The sequence below is a fragment of the Sebastes umbrosus genome, chromosome 7 (assembly GCF_015220745.1).
Source record: "Sebastes umbrosus isolate fSebUmb1 chromosome 7, fSebUmb1.pri, whole genome shotgun sequence".
Classification (NCBI taxonomy): domain Eukaryota; kingdom Metazoa; phylum Chordata; class Actinopteri; order Perciformes; family Sebastidae; genus Sebastes; species Sebastes umbrosus.
The window spans coordinates 13525370-13544281 of record NC_051275.1 but is presented as its reverse complement, the minus strand read 5'-3'; the positions used below and the strand labels follow the sequence as shown (position 1 = coordinate 13544281).

Here is an 18912-nt window from a genome sequence, read left to right as displayed (position 1 = left end):
TGTGAATTCTCCTTTTCCTGGACAAGAGATTTATAATGAATAAGGTGTCTGAAAACCACACTGGGCCGTACGGTTCACTCTTTAAGGAGAAATCTTCCTTGACATTGAAAATCTAAAGCTGCTGAAAATCTCCATAAATGTCAAACTCCAGGAATTAAATTTACTGATCTTTTCCAGTTAATACTTTAAACACCCAGGACCTGTCATGATGCTAAGCCTTTCCCCACTTACCTGCCGGTGTGTATGCAAAGGATGTGGTGTAGTGTCCCAGCTGCTTCCTCCTGCGGTGTCGACAGTACAGCCAACCACTGAAGCCCATCAGCACCAGCCACGCGGCCACGCCGAGCCCCGCGATGAAGGCCGGCTGCCGGACGACGCTTGTGATCTGCTCCGATATGCTGAGGTTACCGCCTTTCCTCACAGGTGTTGAAGTCTTATCCAGAGGGGGAGCTGAAAGAAAAGTAGCAAAGTTTAAGATGTAAAATGGAGAGTTTTTCTTTACTGATGCAATCCATACAGATTTTGACGCCATTTGGAGCCAGAGTCTGCGCAGTAGTGATCGGTGGGCTGGAGCCGCGGTATCAAGGTCGACGAGGCGAGGATTTTGTTACCTCTGGACAGAGCCAGGCTAGTTTCCAGGCTTTAATGCTAAGCTAAACTAACCAGCTGCTGGCTGTGGCTTCATATTTACCGTACCAGACATGAAAGTGGTATCAATCCTCTCATATAACCCTCGGCAAGCGTGTTTCCCAAAATGTCAAACTATACCTCCAAGAAACTGCAGCAGAAGGTTAAAGAGGAGAGGAAAAAGAAAACACCAAATATAACTCACCACCTCTTGGCTACAACTTATCTGGATAACTGGCTGTGAAGTTGACAAGAATTTGAATGCAGTTTTAAGGGTACAGTGTGTAGGATTTGGCGGCATGTAATGGTGTGGTTGCAGACTGCAACCAACTGAGTACCCCTATGCTCACTTCTTCCCTTTCCTAGACGGCAGTAATGTGAGCTGCCGAGGGCAAAACCGTGGTAACGCCGTTCTCCTCGCTCAGAGGTCATCCTTACGATAATAACACTACTTCAGGAGCAATGGAAGTCAGACGGTGGCTGGCGGTACCACGGTTTTGCACTCACGTTACTACAGTTTCATAAGCGTGTCGGAGAACTACGGAGGCATTCAGGTAAAGTAAAAACGCGAAAGGCTCTCTCTAGAGCCAGTGTTTGGTTTGTCCATCTGGGCTACTGTAGAAACATGGTGATGCAACATGAAGATATGAAGGACTCATTCTAAGCTAACGAAAATACGATTCAAAATAATTTAATAATTTAATAATAAAACAACTCTTAGATTCAGGTGATTACACTCTAATGAAAACATCGTTATGAATATTATATTCAATTTCTGCTAATAGATCCCCCGAAATGTTACACACTGTTCCTTTAATAAACATCTGAGCTTCACTGTGAATTCCTGACTTTTCACACCGTGAACATCAGTGTTGATGAAGCTTCTTTTATAAAATCATTCACACAGCATCATCAACATTCCACATACAGATTTAATTTGTGGTAAACGGAGCCCGATGAGAGCAAATCTTGCCATATTTATCTATCTGTAGTGGCTGTAACAGTTTGAGTGACTCACTGAGAAGCAGGCTGACAGGTGGGCTTTGAGCGCCCACACCCAGACTGGTGACAGCAGCCACCACCACGGAGTAGCGGACGTCAGGCAGCAGGCTTGTCAGCAAGATGGACAGAACGGCTCCATCCACTGTTCGGTTTATCTGGCTCTCCTGCTCCACGTTGCGGCCAACACACCAGACCTGATTCACACCAGACACAGAGGGTTAATGTTTGAATCTTAAAAACACATAAAGACATTCATTTATGCTGCACTCCCTGTGACAAGACGTGGCCTGTTATTATAATAAGACAGGCATTGAAGCTTTATCTGGTAGCATGCAGCGGAGAGTGACGGCATAGATACAGCAGAGATGAAAGAAAAAGGGACGTCAGTGCAATGACAGTTAAAAGCCAGATTTAAAAGCCTGATGTCGCAAATGTACGTGCCTTTTGACTTTCACTTTATGTTTTTGCCGCATTACTCTCCCATGAAAGTTCATGCATGTTGGATTTATGAGAAATATATAACAAGATATAAAACATATTCTTCAGTAAAAGTCAAAATGTTAAAATACTCTATTGTAAGTGAAAGTCCTGTTTTCATTTTTTAACCCCAAATGTTACTCTTATCAAAGTGAGTCCATGTAACTCAAGACTGATTTTTTTCCCGATAATTATTTATAAGATGTAAAACATAGTGACAAATGTTCAAGAGAAGTTCCCAGAGCTTAAAGGAATACTTCACCCCCAAAACAATCATTTGTATATCAATTTCTCGCCCTGTGAGATGTTCTGATATAGTTTTGCTGTTGTTAAACGCGGCCCCCATTTACTTTAATTCATCAAGACTTTTCTCTGTTTTTTGGATTATCTGTTCACTGTGGAGGAATGAAAGAAAAACAAAGTTTTTTTTCAAGAATTCAAGGTAACAGGGTGAATAAATGATATACAAATGGTCATTTTGGGGGTGAAGTATTTCTTTAAAGTCATATTTTCAAATAACTCTCGTATTTAAAGCTTCAAATAAATTTCATGAATTATAATTAAGTGATTCATTGGATTAAATAAGTTAGTCTTTTTTTATTATATCACTAGAATAACATATTATTAATAATTTAGTGCTGAAATGATTTATCGATGAATCAAGTCGATCTACAGAGAGTTGATAAACAACTAATTATATAACTTATTTGTGTAAAGATGTTTATCGCTACTGTGGCCATGTGACCATCACAGGATGATGGTAAGTGCTAAAACTGTATTGTATTGTAAAAGTTGGACAAATAAAAATGAGTCATCAAGTCAGTCATCAGTGACTCAGTAATGTTTGTTATGCAGCAGTATCTATCTATCCAAAATGTTTTCCACAATAAGCTACTGGGCACACCAGACCAAGTAGCATTGAGTGTATTAAATCAAACAATGTTGCATTTTACTGCTTTTGAATGCAACTTTTTATTTGTGAGATGAGGAATGTGTTATTTCATCTGTTCTTCTGTATAGTCTCGCTTTAAACATACAAAATTGCAAAATGTATTTTTAAAGTTTCAAAATAAAAGTACTTGTGCAGAATGTTAGTCGCATTTTAATGTTGCAGAACTTGCTGCTAATTTTAACCACATTATACACTGTTGGCTAATTTAATCAACAGCAATGGATCATATAACCATATAAAATGAGCATACAGTTTGTTCTGTAGCTAAAATCTTTATCTGCAACAGTTGTAAATAAATGTAAGGGAGTAAAAAGGTATACTGGTACAGTCCTTGAGTAAATGTTCTTACTGTGGGTACCTTCCACCTCTGGTTTAATCTGCATAATGTAAAATTAATCAACTTTTTATTAATCAAGTCTTTGTGATGAAAATGTATCCTGTAACACCGTACTGCCAATTCAACATTTAATGTTTAACATTTAAGCCACGGGGAGGCTTTTACAAAACACAGTGTGCAGTTTTCAGCAAATTGAATGTTTAAAGGGATTAAGTGTGATCCTTGCCTTCGGCTGACGAGCCTCCACACACACTAAAGGATCTGGTATTTCATCATCTGACTTGAGAGGCTTTCTCACCAACTTTCTACATGTAGACGCACGCAGATGGGAAGAATAAATCAAAACAATAGAACTGCGTGTTCCTCTTCTTTTTTTTTTTTTTCCTGGAATAGCAGCCTGATGATTAGTAATCAGTGTTGTGCTCCTACTAAGAGACAGATAATCAGAACTCAATGTTTTTTCACGGAGTAAACAGATGACAGGGACAGTCAGCGTCCAATCTGATGACAAAATTGAGTCTCTACTCGGCGGCACATGTACTGGCAGCAGATAAGAGGCATGAGTAATTACTAATTGTTAATTAAAATCAGTGTTTTTCATAATAAGTATCTAAACAACAAATATGGACAACACTGAGTAATGAGTGCATAAAAATATCGTGGATTAAAAGAACATTTTGTTCCACTTTATTTTTGAAGTCTACGGCTGCGTCACAGATTGACGGACTTAAAAGCAGAAATAAATATCAGAGAATAAGACAGACAGTCAGGTGTATTCATTTGCATTTTTATTCATTCTGTTTATACCTTCATAGGTTGCAGATAAAGATCAGGCTAAACTAATAGTATTAGTATTATACTATTTGTAGTTTTTTTCATTAATTAGATATAATTAGATTCCAGTGGTGGCTGCGTAGTAGTGATGCGCAGGTTGACCTACAACTGGGTAAGCTTACTAGAAAATATCACTGGTTCGGGCAGACGGTTGACAAAGTAGCTTTCCGAGTAAATTATTAATAACTTACAGAAGCATTGCGTGCATTGCATCTGTCACTCTCTCTCAAACACACACACACACACACACACACACACACACACACACACAGTGGACGCCAAGACGCTCAGTCCTCAGTCCGCACCTACATGTCTTTATGTTGACAAAAAGAGTTACATTCATTAAAGAAAGTTGGTTTAATAAAAAAGAAAGACTAACTTATTTAATCTGATGAATCACTTTATTCAAATTGAGAATTTTGTTCAGGGATTTTTTTTTTATAAATGTAAAATTTATTAACATTCAAAGCTTCATTCAAAACTTCAATAGAAGCTTCGAATGTTAAAAAATTACATTCAGTAAGGCCTTAATTTATATAGCCCAATATTGCAAACTTGCCTCAAGGGCAAATTACAATCAGTTACAATTACAATCTCTACATACGACATCCTCTGTCCTTAGATTCTCAATTCAGATAAGGAAAAACTCCCCCAAAATACCTTTAATAATGGGTGAAATGGAAGAAACCGCAATAAGAAGGCTATAGTCTCACCTTGTACTCTCGAATGATGCCGCTCTGTGTATTATGGGGCGGAGGCTCCCAGGACACACTGATACTGGAGCTGTTGGTGAGCTGAACCACTGATACAGCCTGTGGAGGTGCACTTAAAACTGCAGACAGAGATAAGAGGGAAAATTACATTTCTATTATTATTAACTGATATCAGTGTTATGGTAGCGCTCGATTTTACAGGTCAGTAATTTCCGGATCTAAGTAATTTGGTACTGTTTGTCTGGAAAATAGGAATGTCCTTGAAAGAAAGGCTCCGTTTAAATCCAATTAAATCCATTATTAATATATTATTGGAAATGTTATTCTCGATATATGTCACATTTTTGCATGTTCAGCTGACCCGCTGAGCACTGACTCACTTGCAAATGAACTAATTGGAAGTGTACCATTGTCTCTATATTACTTCCCAAATCACATATCTATTTCAAGGCAACCTTTTGGAAAGTAATAAGAACTTGTTAGGAAATTATGGACCATAAACTTACTTATTTCAAACTATTCCTTTAAGGACAATAATATCAACTGTTACTCTAATAACCCTTCAGCTTTCCTTGATAATTACAGTTCTATGCCATTGACAAAGTTATTGACAAGCATGTCTTACCCTCCTCAGGCGTACGCAGCAGAACCATGAGGCTGTCATGTCCCTGTAACTCATTGAAGTACGGCCGTATCTTCACCTCATACTCTGTGCTGCTGTACAGGTCTACTAAGATGATGCTGTGGTCAGACGTGGCCTCCACATCCTGGACCAACCAGGAGCTGCCGATGGTCCGGTAGAATACACGATAACCCTGAACGTAGCGAGACTGGAGGGCGACCTGAGAACAGAGTTTCACATTCACATCAGTAATGAAAAGCAGAACCAGCTGTGTTTGTACTTCAAGTTAATTTGTTTGTATCACGTAATGTTTTGGAGGAGGTTTTTGAAGTTAATGTTTGGAGATTAGTGTGTCCTCCGCACTCCGCAAGCCAACTTTGAAATGTAGACTTCTTCATCAGCCAAGTATTCAACTCACAGTCCAAGAAATCTTGGCGCAGGTGGGAGACAGAATCAGAGGCTTCTGCAGGTAGACAGACACCTCTCCCAACTCTCTCTGCACCTGTCTGTGGTCCACACCCTGTTCTGTCGGACTCCCATCTGAAACAACAAAGAAATACACTCAGTCCAGGCCTAAAAAAAAAACATGCTGTGTAGCAACTATTCAAAGCTTTTTGATGAAATTCAACATTGCTCAAGGCAGAAGAGCATCACACTGAGAAAGCAATTAGTTTTGAGATTGCACATGAAAAGCAAGTTTTTCTAAACCGTGTAGCTCATTATCTTGGTGCCAGCCTTAGTATCTCAGATTTCTTTCTTTAGAAATATAAACGAAATCAAAATTGTACAGTACGGAGTGAACTCATATTATGCAAGAGTATAATCAGAAAAGATTTTGCTTATATAACTCACCCTGCGTCCTGACAGGCTCGGAGATCGGGCTGGGGTCACTGAGGCCGTAAGAGTTGACCGCTCGGACTATAAAGAGATAAACCGTGTTGGGGAAGAGTCCGACAACGGTGTGCCTCTCATGCTTCACGTGATCCGCCACCGTTTGCCAGGTGCTGCCCACTGATTGGCTGAAGGGAAAGAAACGAAAACATGTCTCAAAATCTCTTTCATGTGATCATGGTTTAACTACACCAGAGATTAAAAAGCCAATAATTATTTACTTATTTAAGGATTTAAGGGAAAGTGAGATGATAGTGTCACATTTGAAGGTCAAGATCTTTATCAGGAGGATGTTATTTCAATAGGAAAATGTGCCGTCCCTCTGCGTGAACATTTATTTCACTCCTGTTATCTTGAGACGGCTTCATTATTCCGTTATCTTGAGATAACAAGGTAATGGGTTTGATCACAACTCTTGGCTCGTTGTTGATAGTCTGACAGCACAGACCGATGAAAATGGAACAGGAAGACAGATTTCAATTTGACATATTGGGTAAATCACATATACAGCTAGTTACTCTTATTAAGATATGAAAACATGTGTTGCTATCTTTTGATCATGAGAAAACAAAGTGTGATATCTTAGGGTAATGACATAAATGTGTTAGGATTAGTGCTGCAACTATTATTTTTCACCTTTAGTTCATTTGTCATTTGTTGTGAAAATGCCGATAATTTCCCAAAGCACAAGGTGACAATTTTCATGTCAGTTAGAATGAAATAAAACACAGAAAAATAGCCCAATTTTCACATTTTTGTCTTGATTAATGACTTAAAACAGTTAATCGATTACTATGACTATTCCATTAATTGACTTGTTGTTTCAGCATTGGTTGGTATCTTAAAGCAACAGCTTGACTTTTTGGGAAATACACTTCTTCACTTATTTGCTTTCTTGACACCACTGTCATCTGTCTGTTAAATATGAATCTACAACAAGCAAACTGTTAGCTTAACATAAAGACTGGATGCCATTGGGCCCAAAAAGACTTTTCCCATAGGCTTACATTGGGAAAGAGACAACTGTAAATCAGCTTTGACATAAATCAATTCACCAGTACGAACACTTGAATAGCCCTTATTTAAATCAATAGGTCCTAAATGTTGTAAAATGCACTAATAGCTGAATCTAGAGTGTTTTTCATGCTGCCGTTCATGTGAATGAGACCCAGGCCGAGGCTGGACTGAGAGAGGCGGGTTAAAGGAAACGCTAGTGCAACTCCCACAGGATTGAACGGGGTCCTAAATGAACCATCACCTAGCTGTAACTTCATATTTAATACGAGAGTGGCATCGATCATCTCATCCAACTCTCTGCAAGAAACCGATCCAAAAAATATCTAACAATTCCTTTCAATAACCAGGGCAGTTGTCAGACATGCAAAGCAATCTGAACACAATCATCTGTTGATGGGTCTTAACAGCCATTATTGAATGAATGAATAGCTGCTTCTTGGATGCTTGAGATTCTGTTCATCTAATAACACACGGCCGGTCTCAGCTTGCGGACAGATACGATGACGAGTTTTATTCCTTCTTTTTTATTGCAGCAGGTTATAACGACAGCTTCTGAATGGGCCCTGCGAGGATACGACAGCCCGGCGCTGTGCAGGGACGGGTGACTATCAAGCAGCGTGAGCACAATTTAACATTTTCCTCAACTCCGTGGAGGGGAAAATGGCGAGGTAATTACGACAAGCAGGCCACAGCGTTTTCCTATCATCAGTGTTTCCTCCTCCGCCACCTTTCTCACCAAATGTTCTCCAGAGAAACTGTTTTGCCATTTAAAAAGAGTCATCCAGCCTTTTTAAAAAAGAAAAAAAGAAGAAGGTGTTTGGAGCGGAAACGGCGGCTGCTTTCACATTAATCCTCCTTCAAGATTTCCTCTCTTTTAAATTAAAAATGTAAGTGTTGTTAGGTACCGTATACAAGAAGGGATACTATAGAAGAAATATATTGGTTCGCAAGTCTTCCTTTGTTCCAGCTGAAGCCCAAAAACAAACATTTCCAAACAATTTGTTGGCGGTGGAGCGTTCAACAGTGAGTGGATCTTCATCATGAGCTCTGCGTGCAAGTCTGCCACACTGAGCTTTCCTTCCTCGCAGCGCTTACTGGACTTTTGTGTGTGTGTTTGTCGGTACACTCGGTCTTGTACCCTCTCTCCTGCTTCTGTAATGAGTGAACTCTCCAACTGGGCAACCATCCCCTCCTTCCTTTGCCCCAGGACAGGACAGAGCTGCCGAGCTGACCACTGCAGTAATTGTCTCTTCTTTCACTCACTTGTCGGTCTCACTAAGGCCTCTGGTTGGTTGTTAGAGCTGCTATGGCTCTCCTCGGGATCGCCACGGCTAAATACTGATGCAGCGAGTGTCACGGCTTCACTTCAGGACGTCACTTAACAGAACTGTCTCTCCCTCAGGCAGAGATGAGTCATTTCCGAACTCTAATGACTCCAAATGAAGAAGACCTCATTATATAGTCAGAATACTAAGGAAATAAAACAGAAACGGAGGAGTGTGCGGATACAGATGAAATAGCTACAGATACTGGCACATAACTCCCTGTACACATTTTTACATACATACATTAAACGAGCGAGATGTAACGTGTTAATTGGTGAGCATTGGAGGTGCTGGTTAGGGATGTCACAATACTAGAAATGTAGTAGTGGATACCGATACTCGGGAAATTCCACGATTCTCAATACCAATTCGATACCACGGTAAAAAACAAAAGTAAAACAATAAATCCCATGGACTTCAACATCCACTCCTTCATTACCATTTGCATACTGTTTTTTGTTAAGAAGTTAAACAGGTCATGATGCCCTCTCTATTATAAATATATTTTATATTGCTGTGAAAACATCTCCTTCAAACAACTGGATTTATTCAAGTGTCTCACCAAAACTACATTTTACGAGATTACATTTGAACACATCATGATAACATTAGAATTTACCTTCGCCCAATACTCACATTACTGAATAGAGTCTAAACGCATCATAATGTAAATCAATGGCAACCCCTTTTGTTGAAATCGAAACAGATATAGGCCTATATTAGTGATGTAGAGTATTGAGTAGTTACAAAACCCTTTTTTTTAGTGCGACACCAAGGTCAGGCATCAGGATGAATTGACTGAGGGGGCTGTTAAAAATTATGAGTGGGTTATTTTTTTATAAAATAAAATTCATTGATTCAACCATGCAATAGCCTCAGAAAGGCTAAATAATAACAACAGCATAAGGCTACTGTTTCAAAATCAAAGAATACATTTATTAGCACTCAAATAAGAATGTGGCACTGTATTTTGAATTTATGAATGATTCTCCATCAAATCAGCAGGAAGAGGCGTGTAGAAAAAGCTGTTTTCTGTGTTAGAAACACCTGATTGTGGTTTTTTTATAACCACGAAAAGCAAGCAGGCCAAGAAACCAAACTAAGGAAACGTGTTCTGGCTATTGATTCTTCACTCCGTGTCAGTCCTTCAGACAGGCCTACACCTTCACACGCACCCTCTACACACAACAAACAGCGCTGTCCATGATTCCAAAAAACAACGTTGTTGTTTGATCTAATAGGTATGTCAAATTGAATGCAGCAGTCAGTGGGAGTGGATGGGAGTGACCAATATTTGGCTTGTTTAAAGTGCAAGTTTTGAGATAAAACACAGATACAATTCAGGCTTTTGTTCATAAAAGTATTTTATGCGGTCTATGCCTGAAGGTACCTATGGTGCTTGCAGTACTGTCATGTCAAACATCTTTTTTGATGCTTTTAATGTGCTCAGGTTAAGATACAGTGCCTGACCTGACCTTGCAAACTCAAAATCTCTCAAAATATACACATGTACATTGAACATTGAGGTGTTAGTTCATCCTGTATCAGTGTGTCACATGCGTACCTGAAGGCCTCGATGATGTAGGACGTAACAGCAGCACCTCCTTCATGAGGGTTGGACTGCCAGGTGAGGGTGACAGTGTTTTTGGTCACCTCCGTTACCACAGGTTTCTGCGGAGGCCCCGGAAGCTGGATGAACTCAGAAGCTCTGGATACAGAAGAAACTCCGTCTTCTTCTGTTACACAAACAGGGAAAAACAGAACTCTTACACAACAATGGATTGATTCTGATGCACATTTTGGCTGAAACTGGGAGTGGGTTTTGTACTTTTAAGGCTACAGCCTGTGCTCTTATGAAGAACACTGGCAGAGCGTTGTGTAGTTTCTTCTTGAGGACACGGAGGTGTAGTGTGAGAGTGACAGAGTGTGAAGTGTAACAGAGAGACAGAGTGTGGAGAGTTTCGGTGTGAGTACCTCTGACAGTCAACATCCCACTCCAGCTCGACTCCCCTGTGGCGCTGGATACCGTGCACGTGTACATCCCCGAGTCTGTGTCCTGTTGAACAGCAGTTAACATTTGAGACAGGCACCCGGAGAAAAGAAAAGACAACAAACGCTGCAAGCGGTTTTTAACGTTTGAAGGATAGTTTGGATCTAGCCAGATGACTGAAATAATGTTTAGATCCAGAACGTCTACGGCAAAATCATCATATTCTCAATATGTCTGGCAGCAGTAGAGTATACATTTACTCTAAGTATTGTGCTTATTGTACATACAATTTGAAGTACTTCCATATTACGCTAGTTTGTACATCTGCTCCCCTACATTTCAGAGGGAAATACTGCATGTTTTACTCCACTACATTTATCTGACAGGTATAGGTACTAGTTACTTTACAGATTTATTTTAAAGTAGTATAATATAGCCACAGCATTAACATGTTGCTTACAGATTAAGGCATAATAAAAATAAATAATTATTATTATAATAATAATAATAATAATAATAATAATAATAATAATAATAATAATAGTAATAATAATAATAATAAAAGTTCATATAATGTAAGTACAGTAGGTAATGCTTTTAGTCTATAAATTCCAAATTATTTCCTTATAACTTCCAATCCAAGAAGTTTTCATCACATAATTATGTATCTAATTATGGAGAATATAAGAATGTCCTTGAAAGAAGATTCTCCGTTTAAACCCAAGTAATTATTCTTTCATTATTAATTTATTATTGGAAACTTAATTCTTCTATATAATATACTGTATTTCGCCTTTAGACAATTGTTTGCACGTTCAGCTGACCTGCTGTGCACTGACTAAAAGACACTTTAGTTTATGCCAGTAATAGTGTACCAAGTGAATCTCCATTTTCTTTATAATTGGTACCAAATTACATAAGTAGTTCTTTCCATTTTGGGGAAATCACAGACCTGTAAAATAAAACGTTTTTTGGGGGGAGAGCAGAAAGGTGTGAACAATGCTATATTATCATCTCATAAAGTTGATATGTTTATATTATATTATATTTATACATCCAGCAGCTACGGAGCAATTTTATCATTCATTTGGAGTCGAGTTTCTGGCCACCTGATGAATATAAGTCCAATAATCGCTCTAATTTTAGCTCCGTTTTTAGGCTCTACCAACTCCTGAGGGAAATATCTGTCTCATTAGCTGCTAAATGCTCCACTATGTTCACCAGCTAGTCCCTAACTTTGTCTGCTTTTTCACTGAAAACCGCTGCCCGATGCTGATTAGAGTGGTGAGCAGGGTGCTCTGGTCTATATATTTGTGCCTCTGCTGAATTATTTTAATCCCCGGTGGGGACAAAATATATCCCCCCTCATAGTGATTAATGCAACTTCACCAATATCTAAGTAAAGCACTGCAACGTGAGAACAGTCTAGTATAGTGCAAACAACAATTAAATCAGAAATGTCAGCGCTGGCGTTTGTGTGAGAACAGAGATGACACGGCGTCTAGGCTGCGTGTCATTCTGCTGTTCATTTCAGTAAATGGACCAGAGGTTGCCCCCTTCCCTGCCCGGAGATTTGCAGAGATGTGGTTGAAAGAGGGGAGACATGCTGCAGATGACCCCTCCACAGGAAATCAGAAAAGAAGACAGAAGTCCATTATCAAAGCAGACTATTCTCTAGCCTATTTATTTTTGGTTGACAGCACATGCTTTTGCATTTTCTATTTAATATTAAATATTAAAGTTTATTAATATGCGTTTTGGCACACCTGGCCGAGTGGTGCTATCCATTTTACTGAAAGAGGGATTTAATTATGGCATGTTAAATTAGTATTTAACCTATAGAGAGTAAAAATATTGCGCTACTTGACGAATTAAAAAAAAAAAAAAAATGGATTAAAATATTCCTGCAATATACTGGTTAAGTTCAAGTTCTGAAATTCTTATGCAAAAGTTCACAATTATTCTATCAATGTTACATTAAAGGCTGCAAGAAATAGCCTAACAAGCGTCTATAAAGGCCCACTGAGGTTTGTGATTTACTGTCATGAATAAAAACGTTTCAAAAACATCCCCCCCTTGGATTTTTTCACAAATCGCAACCTGGCGGTGAGAGTGAATAAAACGAGAACATCAAGGTTATAAAACCTAAACAATGAGCTGACAGACGCCAAAAAGCTCCGTATAGAGCGGAGGGGAACTGCAGCGTCGGGTGATAATTCAGCTTTATGTAAAGGATCTGAATACTTCTTTGACCACTGCTACTGTCTGGTGGTTTGCCATCATTCTTCAATTCAAATGTAATCCATGCATGCTGAAACGTGCTCAGTATTCCTCACCACAGCAGCTCTGAAAGCTCCACTGCTACCAACCATGAGGTGCTACTCTACCTTCCCTCCTGTTTACATTATGACCTGTATATGCCTTCATGCTTCACTAACACTGCTGGTGTTCTCTCTCCAGCCCAGTGCTGGCTGAGATCCAGTGTGCTGGAACCATCAACAGACCATATGAGATCATCCACCGCAGTGTTGACCTCTGGCTGACAGACAGCGCAGCGTGTGGGCAGGTGAACTTCCTTAGATGACTTCAACTGCTGCTAAAATATTGATGGTGGGTGGGAGCATCAGCAGGGTAAATATTTTTAGTCCATCGCTCGTCATCTCCATTTCCCCTCTACTTTTTTTCCCCCTTGTCATCCCCCTTGATGCCACACTAATGCATCTCTTCTGTTCCATTGAGCACATTGGCATGGCAGATTTCCCCAGCCTCCGTGGTGCACTGGACCAAACCCTAATGCTCCAAGTTTGCTGAGAAGAACAGCCGCAGAAAGGGGATGAGAGGAGGAAGTGAATAAGCAAAGTCGGGGCAGGAGATGTAATTAAAGCCGGTCAGATGATTAATCATCTATCGCCAGTCAATTAACGGAAACGATGCGGCTTTCGCTCCGTCCTGCGTGCACTCGCTGACCTCCGGGTGGGGGGGTTATAACACAAAGGGGCTGCTCTTCCATCAAAGCAGAACACATTAGCATTTACAAACAAGCACCTTCATTAACATTACAATTACACACCGCATGAGCACATAATTGCGCTGGAGAGATATGCTCTACCTTAGAGAGATTGGTCTTTGAAACTCAGTCCCACCTTAATTTTACAAACGAAAACAGAATTTATAATGGAAAAGGAAGAATGAGGTGCCACATGGGCTGCAGAGAAGGTGAAAGAAGGCCAGAGATCAGATATACAGTATTCTGTGCAGACACACAGTCAGTTTTTCCTTCAGTTTGACAGCTATACTCACCCTTTTCACACTCTTTACAATAAATAACACCCACTCAACACACACACACACACACACGCGCGCACCTTTATGTCTGTGATTTGCAAAGTGCCATTCTCCATCAAGGTCAGTCGAGGTTTATTTCCCAGAAGCCTCTCTCCGTCCTTCTCCCATGAAATCTTAACTGAGGGCCCTCCGATCACACGGCAGTGCAGCTGCGCCGTCGCACCCCAAGATATAGTCTGATTGGCTGGACCTTGGCGAATAATCGGAGGGACGCGACCGGAAGGACCTTGGGGAGGAGAGGAGGCAGAATATTATGTCTCTCTTCCGATTAGCTAAACAGGGAAGAAGAGTGAAAAACATATTTTTAGAAAGCATACAAAAAGCCTATAGAAAATAAGATTATAAAGTTGCCAGCCGTTAGAGTGCAAAGGGTGAAATTACTTCAGATGCTTCGTAGGCAGAAAATAATAGGTTGCATAAAAAGCAAAAATAAAGCTTAAATCTGGTGCTTACAAGCCGACCGAGGAAGAACATTAAGCCTGATATTCATCGCTCATCCAGCATGGGGTCTCTAACTGTGCTCTTCTTGGTCTCTATGCGCCTTATTTTCATGTAATTAATATGTTTTCTCCTCATTAGCTGATAGGAGAGAGTTAAGAATAAACCTCCCTTAGGTTCAAACGTGACTGTGTGGATTGAAGTCTCACCTCCCTCCACCTCCAGCAGCGCCTTGGTCAACACACTTCCTGCCACACTGATGGCCTGGCAGATGTAGAAACCAGAGTCCTCGGAGTGGACGTCAGCGATGGTCAGTTCTCCGCTCATGGAGACAGAGTAACGGCCAGACTGTGATGGTGGCTGGCCGGGGAACAACAACATCTAAACACACATAGACACAGACAGACAGCAGAACAGAAAATAACGTAAGACTGAGGCTATATTGTGTCTGTTCTTCAATTAATGAATTGATCATTTAGTCTTTAAAATGTCAGAAGTAGTGAAACATTCCCATCACAATTTTCCTGAGTTATTTTGTCCGAACAACAATCCAAAACCCAAAGATATTCACTTTGCACTGATATAAAACAGAATATTCTCACATATGAGAATGTCATTTTTGATGTATTAATGACTTAAGATGAATCAATTATCAAAAATATTGTTAGCTGCGTACTTTTTGTTATCAGACTAATTGTTAACCATTATTTTCATTACTGATTAATCTGCATTTCATTTTCTCTGTCTATATATTTACTGATTATTATTTTCTGCTTATAAAATGACAAAAATAGTAAAATAGCAAAAAACAAAAAAGAAAGAAAAAGCCCAAAGACTGGGTCGCAGGAGATTTCATCAGGATCACCAAATACATTTGCGGAATTTCTTCCAGTCTTTTATTTAATATTTATATCTGCAGTACACCTTTGAACCACATAATAGGAGCCTGAATGTTCATATTGTTCTGATAATTGTAGCTTACTTATAACATTGAATCTAAAATGAAAGGCTAGCGTACATTCTGTTTGAAAAAAAAAAAAAACGAGAGCCTGTTAACTCCGCCTAAATGCATTTATTTGGTCTCATTTATAAAGTATTTAACATGTGTATATGATTTCAACAACACATGCATAAAACAATGTTGTGATTTATCAAATGTATATCTCTTCAAAATGTATGGTCTACCTATTCAAGATAATATAAGGTGATGCGGAAATGGCAGTAAAAATGATAAGGAGCGTTCATTAACACACAAATTCGCTCTTAAAGATGAGGTCTATTGTGAATTGGGTCGCGATGGTTTGTCATTTTGTCAAAAAAGTTTTAAACCTTGGAAAATGCTTTTTTTTTGCTCCAAACAAAGTCAAGTCATCAGCATAGAAAGGACAGAAAACCAGCAAATACCAACATTTGAGAATCAGGCGAACGATTAATCGGTAATCAAAAACGTTGCAGATAAAGTTTCTGTTGATGATCTAATTTAATAATCGATTAATTGTTTCAGTTCTTCACACTTTAGATGTTTTATATATAATAGGGCACATCTCATCAACTTCTTAACATAGCCAAACACGCTGCTAGCATGCTAGTACATACAGTGAGTACAGCAGTTGAGGCTGATGTCATTAAGTGTTTGGTCATAAGTACTGGACAAAATAAAATTTTGATCTGATGATGGCGCTAAATGAAAAGTGAACGCACATGAACGTCTGTAAGAAATTTCATGGCACACCATCCAGCAGTTGTTGAGATATTTCACCACAAATTTCAACCTCGTGGTGGCGCTACAGGAAAACTCAGAAAATCGTCTTTACAAAATTTGTGCCAATATTTGGATAGATATTTCAGTCTGGACCAAAATGGTGGACCAACAGACCGCCATCCCCACTAGCATGGCTCCAACAAGACTGGAAGAGATGATTGTTTTGGTGTTTGGGGGATGATGCCCACTAACAGACGTTTTATAGCTGTCCCATTCTGTTTTTCTGTAAGTGAGATGGATGTGAACAAGGGGGAAGGGATCCCCATCAATCCATTCGGCCATACATTTCATTCCTCTAAGAGGCTTAGACTTTGGTGGAGAGAGACCAAGGTTATAAGGCGACAGATAATCCCCCAAATACAGCAAAAAAAGCTCCACAAACAGCCAAGCCATGCCTCCACCATCCTGCACACGGAAGCTTATTCACAAAATCTGTGGCTGAACTTCCTGTTTTGCTCTCCGAACAAGCTTCTAAAAACATCTGAAGCTGCTCCTCCAAGTCGCTGATCCCAGCTGCTGTTGAGCAACAGGGTATTTATAGTTGGGTACAACGTGGAAGGAGGACAGTGTTTGTCTGCAGGTTAGCCCTGAAGAAGCAGTTTCCACACCTGGTGTACTTCCTGCCACCTCTCCCTACTTCTTTTGTACTTCCCCCCCCACTCCTCATCACTACTCTCTTACACTGTGGTCGTGAGCGGGAGAAACATTTCTCGCCAACGCAATACCGCAAATGCCTTCCAACACTTTGTCTCTAGTCATATCTCTGAGCCAAATGCAAATGTGATGCACTCTCTTGTTTGCCTCTCACCCATTTCTCTTAGAGAAATGTGTCTTGATAAGTGTGAGCAAACTAAAAAAAAGTGTCAGAAAAAAAAAAGTATGATTAAATCAGACAAAACCTGCTCATGAGTCTTTCTCGCCTTTTAAAACAAAGGAGGTGTGAAACTCTTGCTTGTTGTTATATGACAAACAATACAGTAAGGTTTACAACAATCCCCCAAAACCACACATAATTAACAACCTGAGGCTTGTTGGAGAGCAAATTTATTCACATTCATCCGCTGATTCGTACACAGGAATTTACAGTATACTGGATGTTGCTGCAGAGGATCTCTTGTTCCCTGCTCCAGCCTCTTACCTGGCTGCCCTCTTTCTGCCAGAAGATGGCAGGTGGAGGGTTTCCCGTGGTGCCGCATTGGAAGGTGATGCTCCTCCCCTGGGTGGCAATCTGGTCTCGGGGCTTCGTGGCAATCTGAGGTGGTACTGGAGGAGGAAAAGAGGCATGTACACCCATTAGGAGCCTTATTTCTGCATTAACTAGTGTCAAACTCCTGCTTTTCCTTTACTTAAGTAAAAGTACCACAACAATGTAAAATGACATAATTACAAGTAAAAGTCCTTAGTACAGAAGTATTATCAGCAAAATAGTGTCAAAAGTAAAAGTACTTATTCTACAGAAAAATGCTGATTAATACTGACACATCAATGTGTAAGCAGCATTTGATTGTTGTAGCTTGTCGAAGCGGAGCTAGATTTAAAGGTGCTATCGATAACATTTAGCCACTAGATGTCGTACTCTTCCTCCACCGTTCCATTACGTTCACTTCACAACAAGTGGTTGCCAGTTTGTTGCACATCCCGCATATTTTATGGTCGAGTGGAGTGAGACTCACACCTGTGATACCAACTTTGTTATACTATTGTCTCACAAGCCTGTTTGAAGTCGGAAACAAACGTCAGATATATGAAATCAATTTAGAAAATGATTAATTCACAATCATAATATATATATATATTTTTTTTTTCGGGAAAAACGATAATTCTATTCGGCACCTTTCTAAAAGCTCCATGGATGTATTCTTTTTTTGAAATTATTCGTCTACATAAAAAGTTTATCAACAATACCTTTAACTAAATTATATAAATCATACAGCAGTGGTTCCCAACCTAGGGGTTGGGCCCCTCCCAAGGGTCACAAGATAAATGTGAGGGGTCGTGAGATGATTAATGAGGTAGAAATAAAGAAAAGAATGCAATATTTTTTGGACTTTTCACCGATCTCTGGTTTGTTTTTGTGAAATATTTGATAATTTTACCTCTTTGGGCCTTGAACAGTTATTTAAATTAAACCATCGGAATAGTTTAGAGGGGGAATCACTCATAGACGAGTCATAGACATCTGAAATGTGACAAGCAGCTAAAGCTAAACACTGCTTTTTGTTGCAAGAAAGGTTCGGAATCACCGGTTTAATCTATAACGATGCATTGAATTTTATAATCTGCTTTTTTACATAAAATCTTCATCTCAAAAGTATAGCTGTCAGATAAATGTAGTGGAGTAAATCATGAACGTAAAGGCACCGATTCTTGTTCAGTTTTGAGTAAATACTCAGTTACTTCTCTGAAGCCTGATCTGTATCGATGAAACTCTCATCAGCTCTTAACAAGCAACGATTTAAGAGTTGCCTCTTCAACCTTCTGAGCTTTTTGATCCATCACTACACTCTCATCGCCCTCTCATCTTTAATGAGAGACATCACCTCGGTGTCCTCTGAAAATAACAAATCGTCGTGGAGCTCG

At 39.6% G+C, this 18912-nt stretch overlaps 1 protein-coding gene and 1 long non-coding RNA gene across 7 annotated transcripts in view; one reads left to right on the top strand and one right to left on the bottom strand.

The window, feature by feature from the left end:
- Window positions 1-18912, bottom strand: part of zgc:77784 (uncharacterized protein LOC402947 homolog) — a 74015-nt gene that overhangs the window by 10968 nt on the left and 44135 nt on the right. For 4 of the 6 annotated variants that reach the window (XM_037775338.1, XM_037775343.1, XM_037775339.1 and 1 more), the window contains 11 exons: window positions 17471-17595; window positions 14780-14951; window positions 14153-14358; window positions 10772-10853; window positions 10362-10533; window positions 6417-6583; window positions 5983-6104; window positions 5568-5784; window positions 4943-5061; window positions 1646-1823; window positions 232-450 (listed from right to left, as the gene is read on the bottom strand). In XM_037775338.1, coding sequence (XP_037631266.1) covers window positions 232-450; window positions 1646-1823; window positions 4943-5061; window positions 5568-5784; window positions 5983-6104; window positions 6417-6583; window positions 10362-10533; window positions 10772-10853; window positions 14153-14358; window positions 14780-14951; window positions 17471-17595 — 1779 coding nt within the window. The remainder of the gene's footprint in view (window positions 1-231; window positions 451-1645; window positions 1824-4942; window positions 5062-5567; window positions 5785-5982; window positions 6105-6416; window positions 6584-10361; window positions 10534-10771; window positions 10854-14152; window positions 14359-14779; window positions 14952-17470; window positions 17596-18912) is intronic. The other 2 variants (XM_037775340.1, XM_037775342.1) reach the window with 1 other exon arrangement.
- Window positions 128-18316, top strand: LOC119491383. The gene is made up of 3 exons (XR_005207599.1): window positions 128-139; window positions 628-631; window positions 17865-18316. It is a non-coding gene; the product is annotated as an uncharacterized LOC119491383 (long non-coding RNA).